This window comes from Brugia malayi, assembly GCF_000002995.4.
Source record: "Brugia malayi strain FR3 genome assembly, contig: Bm_v4_Chr4_scaffold_001, whole genome shotgun sequence".
NCBI classification, from domain to species: Eukaryota; Metazoa; Nematoda; class Chromadorea; order Rhabditida; family Onchocercidae; genus Brugia; species Brugia malayi.
Genome location: NW_025062478.1, coordinates 5,676,569 through 5,696,717, shown reverse-complemented (window position 1 = coordinate 5,696,717; position 20,149 = coordinate 5,676,569). Strand labels below are relative to the sequence as shown.

Below are 20,149 nucleotides of genomic sequence, written 5' to 3'. Positions count from 1 at the left end.
TCACACTTAACAAGTCCCTTTGGAATAAGTGTGTCTGAAAAGATAAAAGTATAAAAGTGACGTTCATAGCGAATGATTCGACGGTTTCCTCGAAAAATCGTTTATGCAACTTAGTTTTTGAATATTCTTAACATAAAAGCAGAGATGGCTAACAATATTTAAATATCGCATAAGAAAACTTGCGCTCCAGAATCAAAATTTAGTGCTCTAGAATGACAATCCAGGAATATAATTTTATCTGCTATATCAGTGCACCATAGAGAACTAATAATTAATAGTGCTTGGCCAGCCAATCAAATTCAAGTAATATTTGAACATTTGGTGCAGTAAATTCCTAATTATTTGAAAATACGATGACAAGAAAGTCGATTTCGAATCATAATAAGGATGAAAATTAGAACATCGAACTAATAACTGAACAAATTGGCAGACATACAAGAGTGAATAAGTTATAAATTAATGCTTTTCAAGTACTTCTTGAACTATTAAACACCTAATCAGACTACTCTTATTTTTAGCTGAGCCAAATGATAAAGAACAGGTATTTTTACTATTCCAAATCGCATAATTTCCCTCCGCATAATTGTGGTGCGATTGATCCCATCATCTTTTTACGCTGTACTTAATCATCTCCGAAAGTTCAGTACTGCCGGTAACAAATAATTAGTGACCTTTAAAAAAAAAGACTTGGTGATCCTGGGTTAATTCTGTACTGGACAATCTCTTATTCTAGCAACTGAAGGGCAAAGAAAATAAAAAGGACTGATGATATTTCACTGCTTAGCAAATTTAGCTATTTTCATAAATCATAAATCGTTCAGAGAGGATTAATTCTCTCTCTACTCTGAGCATGACAAATAAAAAAAGCTGTATAAATACAAGAAATATAAGAAACTTGCTTACAAATATAAGAAACTTGCCACTAAGCAGGACAGATTCTAACCAGGGGTAGAACAGAATACTTCGACGATTATGATGGCAAACTTGATGAAAAAAGGCCATAGTTGATACACTTAATTGATATACAAATGACTTATCGTTACAATAACTGTTTTAGTCAAGTGCTATATGTAGATAATGTTATTTACCTTTTGTAATATTGGAGCTCAAACATACTAAAATTACAAGAAGAAAGAAACATAATTTATTCTTAATTCCATACACAAAACAGATTACCACTTGAGAGAAAGTCGAGACTGTCGATTTCATAAAGTGTAAATCAAAAAGACTTCCTTACAACACACATCCCTATTACAATACGCAACACGTCTACATCACACAACTTACCAATCTACGTCATCTACACTATCGCTACGCGACAGTTTATACTTCGCGTTATGCAACTTCTGCGTTTCACAGCGTTGATGACAAAAATGAGATGCTGTTTGCATTGCCTTACCGAGCACTCTGTCTCTTGTAAAGCATTTCAGCCATATTTCATAACAAAAAGTAGGGTAACAGATAGTAATTCAAATATTTTCAGATCTATAAATGATGAATTTGTGAAACAAATTCACCTACAACTTATTTACTTTCGAAAGTAGTCGTTATCATTTTATCAGGAAATTGTACGTGGGACTATCAGAGTAATAATTTGCAAATAATTCATTAAAATCCATTTAGGAAATAGTCAATCTTTACCCAATACTGACATTGCATGTGTGTTATTTGTATCCTATATATTTCTAATTTCATTTAGAAATCGATCTTTCGTATTACAATAATCTGTAAATACAATATTTCCTTAATGATAATTTAGCAGTATTATTCATATCTTGCAAATCTGCATAGCAATTACAATCAGCAAAGAAAAAATGATGTTTGTGATATGCGAAGTGAGATAGCTTAAGATAGGAAGTGATCTAAGATCCCGAATTCCATCAGGTTTAGATCAGTGAAGTATCTTTCGAACAATTTTGGTTATCCAAAATTTCCATGTGGTATGTAATGAAACAATACACAGTAACAAATTCCAAGTATTTTATCATTTCTCAGATATTCTGCCAATATTTTTGTAATATCAGATATTAACCAGTTGTACAGGATCTGACGACCTGATTAAAATCTTGTTCTTAATAGCCATTGTGCTATTTTTGCTGCAAATTCAAAAGCCTTTTGACAGATGATGAACATACAATACCAATTTACTAATTCTTGCTATTAAGATGAAGCCAGTAGCCGATGTATATATTCTTTGTCCACTTCCTTAAAGGAAGTCCCTTAATGGTCCAAGTGTGAAATCAAATGGATGCTAATGTTCAAACATTCATCACGTGAAAAAAGATACATTAAAATTAAAGAAAAAACTTTCCTATATTACTGCAAGTACCCAACCAATTATGGTCATCCACAAGATATTTCTTGACATAGAAACTGCCTGAAAAAACGCGGTGACAATGATACGAACAATTTAGTATAACCGATGGTGACAAAGAAATCTCTGACAAGACTTGATATCATCCAAAATAATGCATGAAAACAATTGCCAACTTTTCTCCCATATTTTATTCATTCAAATATCAAACGCATGAAATTCCGGTGATGCAAATTAGGCAGGAACAATACTTGAAAAAAGTGACGTTAAAACAGAAACAGTAACTGTTATGCGGAATATAGAATAAGTTACGCAATTTTTTTCCTAGTGGAATATTAAAGAAGTGGAAAAAGAAGGAAAAAAGGATTTTAAAAAACATACTGCCCATATATATTTGGTTGAATTCATATAAATACCCATAAAGATAAACTATTACAGAAAATGTTTCCTAAGTGTTTCTCATGAAATTGACTTGCAGTTACCTTCTATCCTTATTTATAATCCAACATGATTTACATACGTACAACTAAGAAAAAACATTGGAACTTCTTTTTTCAAAAAATCATTCAGTCTACAAACGAATTTAGTACTTCATAGCTGTAAAGTGATTAAAACTTTTAGTTTTTCAAATTCCAGAGAAAAGTGGAACGAACAAGCACAAAAACCCTTAAATCATAACATGTAAAAGCACGAGTTCCACTTCCAGCAGAGGAAAAAAAAAAATATGTCCGGGAATTTCAATTAAACTGACTGTTGTTGAATAAATACAAGAAATTCCATTTCTTTTCTTCCATCTACTCCTAAGAGAATTCACAAAATTGTGGTTTCAAAAAGCGACATATGTCCTGATGAATGGTTCATCCGGCTTTTTTGGTCTAGAAATGTAAATTTTGGGATGTTCCAGTGCTAAAAAAAACATTTCAAAGACCCAAAGCTCGGCATCTCACAAGTTACCTGAATGATAGACACAGAGTAGCTAAACCCGCAAAATCTGATGTCATTTAGAAAAAGAAGTTGGAAAGAAACATTTCGTGAGAAACGAATTTCAACTGTAAACCAGTCCGGTTAACAGAATATTTAATCCAGAGGCATGTGTTGTGAACAAAGAACTTTGAGAGTTCTTTACAAAGAGAAAATAGTGCATAAGACATCGGAGAATTTTCTGGATTGGAAAGAATTTCAGCTTTCGCGTAAAACCCCGAAGAATGATCGATACAGTTAGCTAAACAAAAGAAAGCATATTGATGAGAATTCAGATACGGAAGGAATCGCCATTTTAAATGATAAACCAACTCTTAAAAATACTAAGCCTTCAAAGTACTAAGAATGCACGAGATGCATTGACACGTGGTAAACACCTGTCATAAAAGAATCAATGTGTTGCAGCCAGAAATCAGAAGAATAAAACCGGAACAGAAGAGATAAGTGAAAAAAAAAAACCGAAATTCATGGAATGTGTTCATTCCGACACGCTTGGAAAACAAATATTTTTTTTATTGGACTAAAAAAGAAATCTTTTATTTTAGCTACCGATTGATCTATCGACCTGAAACATAAAACGGACAAATAAAATATGTATCAGAGTTGCAAAGGGGACATCTCGAAGTCAATTTTCAAATAAATAAATACTACACTGGAATGAATGTAATTTAGCGTATAGTAGAATATTTAAAGTTTGTACATATTCCTCCACACAAGTGATAAACAAAGTGCAATTCCTTAAAACATAGAAAAACCTTCTCTTTAGATGCTACCTGACATTGAATTATTTTACTTTACTTATACCTTCTTTAGCGTTATCTCCGGCCTCTTTCCCAACAGCTCGAAGATACAGTAAAAGTAAAAATATGCTTAAATTAAAAATGAAACATAGAAACGAGACTAGAGATTCTGATGGATGATAAAAGCAGATCCATAAAATAGTAGATAAGGAAGGTTAGATGAAAAAAGTGTGCAGCATGTTGGTCACAGAAAGATGGTGATGATATGACAAGCCAGTTAACAACTGCTAAAAGATACCATTATATGTATATCTGTAGTGAAACTACCTAAGTTCACTGAGGATAAATCATTCCAATATCGAATAACTGCTCTTAAGAAGAGTTATTCGATAAGTGAAGAAAGAGAATGTGATAAAGAAGTTGAAATACTGCAACAACAGCAACAGTGTTCCATTTTCCGATCTTGAAACCGAAACTTCTAATTCCGGCAAGATAGAAGGTACAAAATTAAAACCCCACAATATTTGAGATTGTACTTACAGAATTTCCTTGAACAAATAACTTATTCACTTGCTAGAAAAAGTGGTGACAGTGTGGTCATGTAGCAGAGAAATAGTTGAAATATATTGAAGCAATGACACAGATCTATTTAGCTAACGGATAGACTTAACGGCAAGAGTGCTCAGCAAGCACAGATCCGGAATTCATTTTAGACCTCAATGTAAAACCATTACAAAAGCCACAACAATTACGATCGAAATGATCGCTTTCATAATGATAAGACAGAATGTATTTCAGTCACTGAAGATGATAAGCTGTACTGCTGACTGCTTCTTGACCTCTGCAGATGAAAACCCGAATATGACACAGGCGGAGATAAAAATTTACTTTATCCAAATAAGAAGAGGAAGAGATATTAGACCGAGAAAAAAGTGAGACTACAAGACACAAAATGAAGGAAGAATAAACTTTAAAACTGCCTCTATTTTGAATGGAATTATATGACAACTGCTACTGATAAAAACTGATATAAAGCCTATTGATTCTTGATACAAATAAAGATTTCATAAATTAATAAACGCACCTATGACAATATTCTCCCATACACTTAGTCGTGTGTGACAATTTTTTGGGCTAGGAGAGTTACACCTATCAAGAATACAAAAATATACGTCCATCCATCTCTGTCCCACATCTGCTGTGTTACAAAGAAAAAAATCACCTTTCAAAAAGATGATAAAGAAGATAGTTGACCTTTACTACCTAATTCTCACTCGCCAACCAAATTAATAAACTCATTTTTTTTTTTATATAAAGTGAGAAAGCAATATTTAGTAGCTATAAGCACTTAGTCTTCTCTGACTTTGCAAAAATTTTTTGAAAACATCTAGCGACAAAAATAGCTCCTAAATCCAATGAAACTTTTTCCCCTAATATTACTTAAATGTTTCACATTTGTATCGTTTTGAAAGACTTTTACTCCAGAGACTAGAAGAAATATGAGGGTAACAGCTCCACCATGTCAATAAAGACAATAAGCTCTATTAATAGGTAGCAAAATGAATAAGAAATTACAACGCATATCATATGATGAAGATAAGCATCATTTGTATTAAATAGAATCACAGGAGGATACCTAAGAAAGTTCTCAAAGAAATCTCTACAATGTTATTTCCTTTTCTTTCCAAAAATCAAACCTTCAATTTATTTTTTATTCTCCAGGATAAATGGATGGAGATGCGCTCCCGAAAAAATGCAAACCATGACCTCAATAAATGATACATGAGTGCGACCATTAGATCAACAATTCTAAGTGAACAGAAAATGACCAAAAATTGATGACAGAAACCAAAAGATGTGATAAAAAATGAATCTTGCAGGGAATATTTCTTCAGGAATTATAATTGCAAAGTCATAATGCTGAAGCATTCTTTAGCGTATGATGATTACTGCTGTTGCCATTATTGTGTAAATTCGTCCTATCCATTTGTTTTCTTTGGTTTTTTTCCCAGAAATCTACATGTTTCTTCAAAACCTCCAACTTTGATCTCAAATCTTCATGTCTCTGTCTCGTTTCCAAATATTCTGGATTACGCTGATAATGCATATATCGCATCTCTATTGCTTCCTCTGCCTTAAACATAGGAAAAAAGTTGGGGAAATTACGTATCACTATTATATGCATGCAGGTTATTATTCCTGAATGTTCTGCATCTTAAAATATCTGTAGAAAAATATTATTTCAAAGGTAAAAAAATGCTTATCAAACACAATTAATAGATTAATTAGCAATTGAAATTTCAACTTTGGATTTTTGGATATAACACTATAACATAATTTAGCTTTTGGCACCAGAATCTGGAACGCATACCTTTTCATGTTCTTTTGAATTCTTTGGCGCCTCGTTCATCTTTCTTTCTAATTCTTTGAATTCATTTACTACTGCTGATAGGAGATTATAACATGTCAGATATTTTGGGTAATCATCCTGCATTATAAGCCAACTAATACAAGAAATTTTTACTTTACTGAGATGGAATTGTTAAATGGCCAAAAATCAATGTGAATGTAATGACGTTAGAGTTTCCCTTCCAAACAAATAGTGTGTAACATAGGGTAAAAAATAAAATTGGTTAAAGATAAACTTTTATATATATATTTTATTTGCGATAAAATTAATAAGATAAGCTTATAATTTTAGACCATAATTTAAAAAATTCTATTGGAAAAATTTTCTAAAGCTAGTAATTTTAAATTCAAAAGTAAATTACAAGATTAAGTACCAAATTTGAACAGAAAAAAGGAATAAATATTACTAGGAACTTCAGGTAGTATGCTTCCGCTTCCTCTAAACTTCGTGGTTCTGGGAACTCCTTCAACCAATCACGACTAGTTTGTGGTACGGAACTAGACAATAAGTGAATGTTTGCAGAGTTCGTTGGTTCCGCTGGGCGTTCAGTATCATTCAGTCCAGTAGAACGTTGACTATTATTTTTCTAGATGGAGTGAAAAAATTCAATTATCGTACTTCATAAATAAAATAAAACTCACTTTCAAAAGAAAAACAATAAAAACATGAATCTGTTTTCAAGCATTATACACATTCAGAGTTTCAAAGTAGATGACACATTATTATAATACTGTAATTTCAACAATTCTAAATTTAACTCGACTTGACTAATGTTTTCTAAATATATTAAATGCCAGTATCATAACTCTGAAGTGAAAGAGTGGTTCATGTCACACAAACATGTGGATGCAAGTACTACATAACTTACAATTCATGATAAACATAAGATGTAACGAGAGATCTAAATTTAAGTAATTTTGACATCCATGAAGCTCTATATTTATGACTAAAATTATTGATCGAAAATCAAGCATACCGTTTGCTGTGGATGCATAGCTAAGTTGGCATTCGATGGGTCTTCCGGCGGTGATAACGAGTGCTGCCGTGGTCGCTTAGATGTAATTTGAGAAGGTGCTGTTATTGAATTAGAATGAGCTTTTCGCTTTGAATTTTGCATATTTGAATTATTGAGATCATCATTCGCTTTCCCACTGAAAGGAAATCAAAGATATGCTAACAAGACCAGTAAGTGACAGAAAGTTGAAAACTTTGTTAACTTCCAACCATTTCTGATTTCAAAATCACAAAAGTGATAATATACAACTTGAAAAAAACTTACTCCATCCCCGTAGTATTTACATTACTGTTAATCTCGGAGGGACTTTTTGAGCTAATACTGGACGCCGTGGATTCTGGAGATTTACTTTGCACAACACGAAAAGATGAATCTAAAAATACAAGCATGCTGTTAAAGAGATTTGTATCCTTAATTTTAATCTAAGAATTTTAGAATCTAACTTAGTATCTTTATATCTTGTGCTACTGAATGAGCAATAAATTTTAAACGTTAAAATTCTTAAGACTCAAATAAGAAGTCAAGCAAAGGAAGTTATGGAAATAAACACAGAATTTCGAGAAATTATCCATGCTTTTGGGAAAATAATATATTGCAACAAATGTTATTTTAAATTTCATAGAAGCAAGTAAAATGCCAGACAAAGCTGGAAAGAAACGATAATTTTCCGAGGAATAAATAAAGAAAAACAAACCATCCGTTGATAGAATTGTATTATTAACCACCGTCCCTGATCCAGGTGCCACCATGGGAACAATTCTTGATTTCCGGACTGGTGCGAAATTTGAAATATTATTACCCATACTCCCAGACAAAATCTTTCTTACATAACTTTTTTCATCTGAACTAAAACCCGGCCAACGCGCATCCACCTGTCAAAAAATATAAAAATAAATTAGATATTTTATATATAAAATTTTTTTTATACAACAAGACTAATACAGTACCACATAGCACAGCATCTCCTTTTGAATTTATACACTTCTTTCACACTGTCCTTTAATTTCGAAAATATCTGTAAATAACAAAAAACCTCATTATAAAATGCTTGTTTGAGTTGCAGTCGACCAGTTTCACGATTCGATTCTCCAATCTGAAATACAAGAAATTACACCTTAATTATTCTTTTATCTATTAATCCTTAAACATTTTCTACTTTTAGTAATCTAACACACTAATTCCCTCTCCTTCTTCCCATTAGTGGCTTCTAATAGATTATAACCAACTCTCGGCTTCATGTTTTATTGTTACACTTGGTTAAAAATTAATTGTCGAAAACCTAAAAGCAAAAAACGCAAAGAGGATGAATGATTCTTGGATCAGTTTGTTTAGGATTTGATAAACTCTTGTCGCTATGATGAACTGCAACTAATAATAACAATGTTCCGATCAGTGATTATATAATTGTTTTGAGTTGAAATGTCTATAACGGCACCCAGGCATTCAACCAAAGAAAGTCTTCATGAAAAAATAAATCATTCATATTAACGATTCAATAAAAATACTGATGGCCTCATAAGCATAGAATGAGAAATGTGGATTTTATATTGTGGATTAAAGAAATTCCATTATATCAGTGAAGCTGATATAGAGGAATTGAAATTCAAATCAATTTTTCCATTATATCGAAAACAATACGCTCTACATATCTTAAATCTATCCATTTTATCACTTGAAAAGATGACATATATTTCTGTTGTTGCACTTTGGAACAACAATCGATCAGTGGCGTAAAAAGACGAAAAATGGGATAAACACAATTTCGGTTTGAAAGTTTACAGCTAAAAGAATTGGAAAAGGACATCATCGAGATATCAAAATTCGAAAACCTCCTCAAAAACTCTGACTAAACATGCCATATAAATGAATTAAAATGAATTAATGAAGTAAAAAAAAATTACTTCATCGATAATTTCTTGTATTCGATCAGCATCCTCTTGAGCGATCTCCTCACTCAACGAATCCTTCCGTATCTGAGTAATAATTTCATTTGCTGAAGAAAATCGCCCAAGAATAACCAAATGTATCACACGCTTCCTCAGTGGCCGCCTTGAAACTTCTGCACGCACAAATGATCGTGCACCCGCTTCAACACATATTTAAATTAGATAAACTACTTCAATGGATAGGAATCAACGCACTTAGAAGCCATTGCTCTTTCTGGACAGAAGCCTGACCCAAGAAATCACCATTTTAAACATTCCTGATATGAGTTAATTCATGGATTGATAAAAAGTAGCATCTATTTTCAGGCTTTTATTTCTTTTTCATATTAACTACACAACACCCTTTCTTTCTTGAACTGACTGGCGAGCCTCAAAAATATCCCCGATTTTAATAGCAACATTACCGTCTAGAGATACTCCACATTGATAGTTTGTACCTCCTTCCTTGAGTTATCGTTAAATCTAAGTAAAGCTTTCAACTTTCCTCTGTGCATCAATACATTAATTATATCTTAATTAAAGATTCTATTTTAGTGAGGGAAAGAAACTTATTCAAATATTTAAAATTGAAAACAACCATCAAAAAGGAAATATTTCAAAGTGAAAGCATACCAGCTGATGCATTCGAAGAAACCTGTTGTTGCTGATTACCCAAACTCTAAATATGTTGCATTATTGCTAATTGAAAAAATGAATTAAACAAATTCTTCATTAGAATAAGCAACATTTTCAACTGATTGTAACATCTTCTAATAAACCATTCAGAAAATCATCAGCAGATCTATTTTCAAGATGAATAAAAAGCATAACTGGAAGGAAGAACATTCAGCTGCTAAAAACACTATGATTAAACTCTTTTTTCTCCTACGAAAACAATACTATTCTATTGCCATACCGTAAGGAACAATTATCTAACTCTTACTCTGGATGCAGCACTTTTGCTTGAAGAATCGGAATAATGAGATCGAACGGAGGATGAGGAACTTGGACGTTGAGCGCCAATTGCCAATGGGTTCGTTGCACGCTTCACAGTTACTGGGCGTTGCTCACGTTTATGTCTAAAAAAATTATTAAAAATTTAATCAAATATGAAATGACTAATCTAGTTCACCTGTATATATACGCTGATATTTTATGGACTGTTCAAATCAGAAGTCAAAATATCCTGCTACTATAAAATAACTGCCCGGATTTTCAATTAGTTTTCAAACAGCGTCATTCAACTTTTATAAAGATTACCTCGATGAGTCCTTTATCTGCTTCTTTTTTTCCTCCTCGATAAGCTTTTCGCGTGTTTCTGCAAGCGCCTTCGCGGTGGTTTGCACCTAGAATTGTGTCATTATCATCTCAAAAACACACCTAATAGATAGAGAAGCAATATAATTTGAGCGGTAGAGAACATGACTGGAAAATTCCAGAGAAAGAGATGAAAGAAAAAATTAAAAAAAAATGTTCGCTCGCCTGTATTTTGGAATGAAAAGTAGCTACAGTTCGGTACTTTTTTTGGCAATCATAAGAAACAGCATCAGCTGGTGCTCCTGGTACTTCTTGTATGACGAAACGAAATTTGGTTGCCTGTCCACCGCAACCAATTTCAATAGCACCTCCCTGTAACAGTAAATTTTAAATATCATGGAAAACCTTTTGTTCCTTTACACTTTCGAGTCCCATCACAATCTCATACCTATCAAGGTAGGATAGAAGAAAAGTAGTTAAATCAGTAGATTGCACTTTCGATGTAATAAATATTAATCCAAGGAATTCTAAACAGTAAAGTACTATTCGACACAATATACAGCAAAACAAAACGTATGTATAACTCCATAACATAATTCCAAGTGATTGCCAAGCATCAGTTAAAGCGGCCCAGAAACTAAAAAGGATGAAAAATGTGGAGCACAACAGATTCCTAGTTCCTTCAATAAATAAATAGCCATTTTCGAAACAGTGTTCCCTAGTTAGACTTTGCAGGAATTAGCAGTCAAACAGAGATCCTGTAATACAGGTCTCGTAGAGCCCTGTCTAAACTCCTGGCAACATATTTGGTAACGTAAAGCATTTTCTCATGGATGAAATCATTTTTACAAAATCTTTATACAAACATTGAAAATATAAAGATTAAGCAAATTTTGCCATATAATTTTAATTATGGAAGCATGAGGACACGGCATAAATGACATACCTGTTTATCAATTTTTAACCGCACAGGTTGTTGAGTCTTTTGAGCCACTTTAAGGGCAGCAAGGCTTTCATCAGTAAGCTTAATCATCATAGCTGACTGACGAGTCATTGAACCAGTATCCATCTGCATCCTCAAAACTTCCAAACTGCCACTAGGAGAGGAGTTACGAGGTGATCCTGTCCCGGCCATTAACGTCGATTTTCCAATTTCACCTTTCCCACTAACTGCTTATGATTTTTTTTTCCTGAATCAGTTCGGTTTATTTTGTATAGAAAACGAAATATACCCGTCTCTAGAGAAACATCATAAACAATCCTATATAATATAATAAGAAAGAGAATCAATAAAACTATTATTACTTTGTATTGAAATATCATTTTTTCTACACCACGAATTCAGAAGAACCTATCATTGATAGAAACAGAAAGAAAAAAAAAATGCTTGGAAGAAGCACTGCGTTTGGGATCTTATAAAGATCAAATCATTCAACCTTTACAAATAACAGATGATGGACAATGAGATTGTGCACAAAGTAACAAGATCAGTAAGTTTTGACAAGCAAAAAGATATGAAAAATCACATTATACACTAGCCAACTCATCGAGAAGTGCTCACAAGGTGACACTACCACCACTGTTTTCTTCCACTTCCCTGCACTCCCCAAGATGGACAAATATATGTCCCAATTTCATCCTCCTATTATTCATCCTATTTTTTATACAATTCTATAAATAATGTTAGTTGGAACACTAAGATAAAAAAATGAGTAAGCTGCAAAGATTCAAAATAAAAAACACTTTAAAGGTAATATTTCAAACGTAAAAACACTTATTTTTCTATGAAGAGAAAAAAGAGAAATTATATGGTGCCAACAATGGATTCGGAAAATTAGGAGAAGTGGAGAAATATAAACAGAAGAGGAAGCGGAACGGAACGGAAATGAACAAACGAGAATCATGCAGCTGTCTGTCTCGCAAAGTTATTAATATCTCGTAGTGTTGCTCAGCGAAGATATACTCTTCTCAACAGGAGGGCCAATTTAAATGAAATTAATTGTTTGGACAAGTGACAAGAAGAGAACAAAACAGAGTTGTACTAGGATTTTAACAGTTACACTAAAGCAAGCAAAAATGGTGTATTGCCTGTGCGAATACAGTAGAGGTCAATCTCTTCTGCAAAGTAGTATACTGTTATTGGCCATTGGTGATAAAAATGACAAATGAGCTCATTGAAAATTATCGAATGCTCATATATATAGCAATCGATCGATCGATCGATGAGCAGTCTTCTTCCGTTGAGTGATAGGGCTTACAGACGACATTTCTGTAGCTACATCGCAATTCAAACAACAAGCCGAACATTTCTGTCCGATTGAAATGTCACACTGATGCCGTTAACAGAATGCATGTTTTTGTGTTTCAGTAATTTCCAGCAAATATTTGTTTGTCGTATATTTCTTCCGGCAATGCATAAATAAACTAAATCTATCTCCAACTGCTTCCCGTTCTTAGTCTACGCTCTTGAACTCTGTATAAACCTATCAGATTCAAGCAGCTCAAATTACTTAAGCAATCCTGGTGATGGATATGCAGTTTACGTTAGTTTCATGTAAATTGCAAGGAAGGAATTATGAAATGGAACGATTATTATGCAAATCTGTCCTTCTACATCATATTTAGCAATAAGTTTAAGAGATCAAGCCTGATTCAGAAATAAAATAATTAAAAATTTCAAATGATTCACTAATAATCATTCTAAGTTTTTGTGTTCCGTACTATCGACAGTTTAGTCTACTGCAACTTTTTAAAAGCCAAAAATTCATCTTTTCACTTTAATCTTTTTGAATTACTCGCATAACAGCCCTTTGCATACAAAATGTAGCCATTTTCCTTAATATTAGCTTTTACGCCATCATTTTATTTATATATTTTTGGAAAATTTGCAAGCATCCATAAAACTTCTGTTTGTCCAAGAAAAAAGTACAAAGAATGTAAAATAGCTTAAAATGCTGTCTTCTTTTAATGATCTAAAATAATTAGTCCATGAACTGTTTCCCCCATGCATTCCCTTCATTCCCACCACGCTTGTTTGCAAATTAACAAATCAAATTTACCGAAAAACTGGAAACGAAGTTCAGGAAATTCTTCAAATTTGAAATAAATAGTATCAGACCCATGTTTAATGCATTCACGTAATCCTTTGACCTTTCTTTAACCATCTGCATGTGTTAATTGTTTCATGTTTATGATCAGGAATTATTATAGTTGAGCAGGAATTATCTGATCTAGATGTGAACAAGAAAAAGTGACGATGTCTTCCTCTACTGAAATGACGTAAATGACAAGGAAATATCCTTCTAAGTTTGTATAAGTACCAAATTCTACAAAATCAAAATAGATTTTCCCAACCTATTAAGTGATGGAAGATTTAGAAAGAATTTTGATGGCAGAAAAGAAACGAAGTTCGAGAAATGAGTAATGAACCCAATAAACTTGATTGAACTGCAAATTCTTTTGAATAAGTTGAAATTATAGCTATTTCCTTCTACCTATATGCTGTAATAAAGATTTCTGAATCAAATAGCTTCTTTAATGCCATATTTCTTCCTCTCGAAGTTGAGAGATTTATATTTTCTACTGATATATTACATCAGATGGTTAAAATTCGAATTCTACGATTCTTTTTTCATGGCATAATGAAGAAAAAGTAAAAACATGATAAGTGAAGACGCGCAATTGTCCTAATTCAGTCTCTAATTGAAAGAATTCATTGATTCACAAATTTTTACTTCGTTGCAAAGCTCTTCCAGAAAATGAGCACTTTCCGCGTGTAAAATTCATTAGAGACTAAGTCAGAGGCGAAAAGAGTTCAATGGAGCATTGGACAGCTGTGCCTATGAAATAATTGAATATTATAAACGTTCCTTGGAAATTATCAAAGCAAAGGACATTATTCAAGAAATCCCTTACAATGCTTATGAAAAGTAAAAATACACTCTGAACCTTATCTCCAACGAAAATCAATACTTTGCGTCAACATCCTGATAACGATAGATAATCTCCTCTTTTTTTCATTACATCTGCATTTCGTTTTCAGAAATGATGTGTATCCTTCTTAATAATAAAATTAAACTAGATGTCTTAGGAAAAGTTTGTTTTTTTGTTTTTCAAAGATACTTTATGCATCAACTTCGACAACAGAAATTACGGGACAAAAATGTTACAGTCAACAAAAACATTCCTGATCATGCAGGACCGTCTGTTTTTTCGAGGAATAGTATCGTTGCAAGATGCATCTGTCATATCACCAGCTCTAATGGATCAGGTATGGATGGAAATATTGTATTCACAGAAAATGTTAAGTTTAGCTCAACTTTCTTCTCTAAAAATAGCTAAACAATTTTCCGTTATGTATGAAATAAACATGTTCGAAAATCTCAGTAGAATGCAAAAAAGACTGGAAGAAATGGATATGAAAAACAAACAACCGAAAAGAGTTTGGCGATAGCAGAAGATAAGCAAAAGGGAAAATAATTGAGAGAAAATTACGAGGAAACAGTAAGAAAACATTAAACATTTCCATTCTTACTACAGATTACCACCCTCTACTAAGTTTGCTTGCGTTTGCATGGAACCACACGTTCCTATAAATACACGTTAAACATATATGCCACGCATATTTGTATCATATTATTTCAATGCCTCAGTAAATTATTTTATTAAAACAAGCAAACTGCAAATCAGCAGTGTTCGTTTAAAACAATTCGTGACTGTTAATATACAAAATGATTGGTTATAACTTAGAAATAATAAAGTTCGTCAACAATTTGATTTGTTTGTTGCAACAGCTGGAAGTAAATTTTGGAAATGATAATGGGGAAATCAAGCATCGATCTATGCTCTGGAATTTAGAAGAGAAATTCATAAACAGTTAAGAGCAAATATTCTACATAACATGAGAAAATAGAATGAGGAAGTGAATATAGGACAAATATCCCAGTTATCAGTGAATTATTTTGATGCGAAAAATTTCAACAAATTTAAATAAGACTGGTCTCAATATCCTTTAAACATAGTTATTAATCAAGAAAGTTGAGTGCACGAATGTTATATAAACCGTTGTTCGGTAAAATAGGAGAATGAAGAGAGATGATAAACTTTATTGACATTAGGGAAAAAGATATCGACTTAAATAAAGGTAGAAGTATGGACTATGCCCAGCTTTTATTAACTTCTCAAATTCTGAAAAAAGGAATTCCAAAACTGAAACTAATTTGTTTCATCAATATGTATTTCAGTATTGTAAGAAATGCAGATATGGAGAAGAAACAGAATGGAGAAAAAATTTCCCAACTAGTTTCACTGGAAAAATTTTTGAATCGCCCGTCCTCCTTGTTACTGTCTGATCATCAGGAATGTTTGATATGAGCGCAAACTTCGTACAATGCGTAGACAACAAACTTTATTATAATAATACCAATAATTATTACAAAAAAGAGCTAATATCATACTAACTCTAGGTCTTACTTTTGTATTCAAGACACTATGAAAGGAAAAAAAAACTGACATAAGATGTCAGATCATATAAATGAGTCTTATTAGTAGACTTTTTCTTTTCCTCTTTTATTTCTTCTTTTCTCCTATTGTCTTATTATTCTCTTTATCGTATACTTCTGCTTTTTTTTAAAAGGGTTGAAGAAAGAACGTAGACTTTTTGATTTCAGAATATGAAAGGAGTGCATGATGGGACGAGGAGCACTTAAAAAGAAGCAATTATCAAGATGGACACTGTTGCACCAGAAGACGTTTCTTCTTTTTCGGGAAGTAAAGCTTGAAACAATAGATGATAATCAGTAAGTGCAAGGGACAAGAAGACAGCAAATTAAGCTGATTTTGTCTTTTGTGTATACCTTTATTTACATTCAGATTATATTTGCATTCATTTTCTATTTTTTGATTCAAAACAATTTTTCAAATTATTAAACGTGAAAAATGGAGAACCAGTTTACGTTCATTTTACAGGAATAAAGTTTTTAAAATTCACAAAATAGAATGAAAGCGTGAGGGAGACTAAGAAGCAATATGCGACACAATAACATTGTTCGGTTTAGTAAAAAAAGAAGTTTTTGTACCCTTACTGGCTATTTTCTTTAGCCACTTTTATGAAAACAGTAATAACCTAAAGTGAATTAAAAAAAGAATAAAACATAAAAAAGAAATCAAGAAAGTTTGGAAGCAACTGTACGGAAAGTGTAACCGTACAAACAGTTTTTCCCACTGAAACGGATATTGGAAAACAGTCGTTTGCTTCATTGCAACTTTAGGAACTGATACGAAATTCAGTCAATGATTAAAATTATCTTTTATCTTTATCAAATGATCTATGATATGTATTAATAATAATGAAGAATACAGTGGAAATATTCATCATTTATTTCATCTGTCGGACAGTAATGGCACTGAGGGATACCTGGACATCAGACAACCACAACGGATGACAAAATATTCTGCAAATCACAGCCTTTTCACCTGATCCTTTTAAAACCCGTTAGCAGTCAGTTTCAAAGAACTCATTTGTTCATCACATGATTAACACTTATATATCAATTCCCTCACGAATATTAATAGTTCCGGTAGACCGCTAACAATTTGTTATTGTTTACATAACAAAATATTATGTCTCAATGATCAAAAAGTTAAAGAATGAAAAGAAATGCACTGTTTAAAAAAGTTTAAAATGGGAGTTACTAATATTATTAGCATTATTTTACCACCAACATAAACTGTTCTTGTATTTCTGTAAAAACTGATTACATCAGTTTTCATTTATGATAACATTTGTTGAAATGGATTGAAAACTAGAGGATGTGAATAAAGTTGTGTTCTCTGAGCAAATAATATTAACTGCCCAGAATTAGGAAACTGAAAAATGAAATAATAAAATAATTCAACAATGAAATAATAGCTTCTTTTACCTAACCTGCTTTTGAAACAAATTTTCATATAATTAGAAAGAAATAAGCAACGTTGCAAGTTATTTCTCCTATAATAATTATCCGAATAAATTAATATAACATTGACTCCGAAAGCTCTACCACTCCTTGTCTTGCAAAACCTTCTACCTATCCGTTGACATTTATAGTATCATCATCACATTGATCATCATCATCACCATTATCACCACAACTGCAACTTCCACTACACCACTACGATATGAGCACATCGTTGTTCAAACCTCGACAAACAACATTTTTGAAGAAATAATTAATGTCAATGAAAAAAAGAACTTTGTACAAAAAAGAAATACGTTTGAAGTAGACACATACATATATATTTCTCATCTCTGTGCATTTACGAGTATAGATGGACTAGAATTTATTTACGAAAACTAGTTATGCCTTTCTGTTTCCACATTTTACTTACACCAACTACTATAAACGAAATCAACAACGGCAAGGATGATCGAAATAACAAGAACGAAGATAAATCATGATTGGGATGACAGTGATAAATAATAACAATAACAACAGTTATGTTATGATCACACTAATAATAATGAGAACTAAATTATTTTTGGGAAGAGCTATGTTATGTCCATTATGTCACTTCAAAAATGAGATAGATTGTAAATGAATTACTAAATTAAATTATTTAGCTCGGTAATTTATTTTCCATCTGCTTCACTCATTCAGAAATACATAACAATTTGATTACTAACTGGAAAGCAGATAAAGTAAATTTGAGATTTCAATATTAATTTTTAAATACCGGAATTATCAACGCTGATAACTCTGTCAGTGATTTACGAAATTTGTTTCGTATAAACGTCCTGAATTTGCTTAATCACCAGTTATTTACATGCTACCATGCTTCAGTAGAAACTTTAAAATGCCAACGGAATTTGATGAAGTTAAAGGCATGTAGCCGAGATATTAATCCAATAGTAAAACGGTAATAAGTAATAATGTACACGACATAACTGATACGCTGATCAGAGATAGAGGTTGTTATGCAGAAAGCATTGGAAACGAGGAAAGTATCACCATCATTTCTGCCATTCTTCATCTACCACATCAAAAGCTGAACACTGAGAAATTAAATGAAAATTAAATCATAGAAAATAAAACGATAAAAAAAGATAAAAGAATGGCAACTTTACGGGATTCGCTTTATAAGATGTAAGTTCACCAAATGGTCAAGAAAATAGGTAAGCGATCGAGACTTTTGCTTTGAACAAGAAGCAAATGAAGTGTGTGCAACCTCTCTGAAATAAAATGAGGGTAGGAACTCTTGTCACTACTGTCAATTTATTTCAACTGATGGAAGAACTGAAAGATAAAAAGACCTTACAATAGATGATATATTTGATAAATTAATATTCCAAAGACTCAGAGGTCTCTTGACATTATAAATTTATCGATATGAAATGTAAATAGTAATCTCAGATGTCACGAGGAATTTAAAACGCAAAAAAATTTTCAAAAAAATTACGATTGAAAACACTCAAAATAGACACGATTGTTATATGATTCATCTCCATGTTGCACATTAAGAATTTCTGATACAAATGAGGGATTGACATTTATCAAGCAGATTATTCCAGTTCTAAAATTTAAATATCCGATCTTTCAAAACTATGAGATTAATTCAAAAAAGGCAAACAAAGATAAGACCACTGCAAGAATTGATTCTTACCGAAATCTTCTTGGTACGATAATTCTGAGGATATCCCTATATATATGTACCAGGAGATTTTGGTAAGAAAGTGTTTGCATATGTGCATGTCTATGTATAGCTTTGTTGTTTACTCAACAAATAAAAATTAGTAGCAAATGGAAATTAGTGGGATTCTGAGAAAATAGTTGTACTTTCATATCGTTTGCTCAGTGATGAAAAGGAGCAAACTGTATATTGATATGTAAAACAATGAGTCATTTTAATGAAATATGGAAAGAAATAAATGGTAAGTGGGGTTGCAGTGATTTGGAAGACAAATTAAGAATTAAGAAATAAAGAAGTAATGGGAAGAGGTGATAAACGTTAGGATTATGAGTTATTAATGGAAATTTGTTCTCCAGAGTTGCATAACCACATAAAGGAAAATTTTCACTTAGCTCTCAGAAGCAGTTAAAAAAGTGCCCATAATGTAGCAGTATGGTGTACCACATGGCTACATTGTGGTGTAAGCAATGTTATAAGCGCTCCTACTGTATCAGTTTTTATCAAACAATGATAAGACACGCTGAAGACCTATTTGACGATTAAAATAGATCAACTAATTTCAAAATAAACAATGTCATACATTCTAAAGCTCAGAACTTCAGTATCATATTTACCTAGCATTTAGCTATGTAAATTCTTTCGCCAATATTATCACATGGTCACATCCAAACCAGCATCATACCAAAATTTTCATTCTAGCCTTCCAAAGAGTTATGCTGGAAAACGCAACATCAATTCTCCATAATTCTCTCCATACAAAACATATAGTACATTATCAGACAATAAATAATACCGAAGATAGGATTTTGTAAAAAAGGGAAACTTCAGTCGACTGACCCT

The 20,149-nt window shown here is 32.3% G+C and overlaps 1 protein-coding gene across 1 annotated transcript; it reads right to left on the bottom strand.

The window, feature by feature from the left end:
- Positions 1-5,947: 5,947 nt before the first annotated feature.
- Bma-ell-1 (Uncharacterized protein) lies at positions 5,948-11,777 on the bottom strand (the record flags this gene model as incomplete). The annotated part of the gene is made up of 13 exons (XM_043081768.1): positions 5,948-6,169; positions 6,407-6,523; positions 6,852-7,031; positions 7,422-7,596; positions 7,725-7,833; positions 8,155-8,332; positions 8,494-8,553; positions 9,362-9,546; positions 10,019-10,064; positions 10,329-10,464; positions 10,646-10,731; positions 10,868-11,014; positions 11,589-11,777. The coding sequence occupies 13 exons, from the start codon at positions 11,775-11,777 to the stop codon at positions 5,948-5,950; spliced, it is 1,830 nt and encodes a 609-aa protein (XP_042937702.1).
- Positions 11,778-20,149: the final 8,372 nt, after the last annotated feature.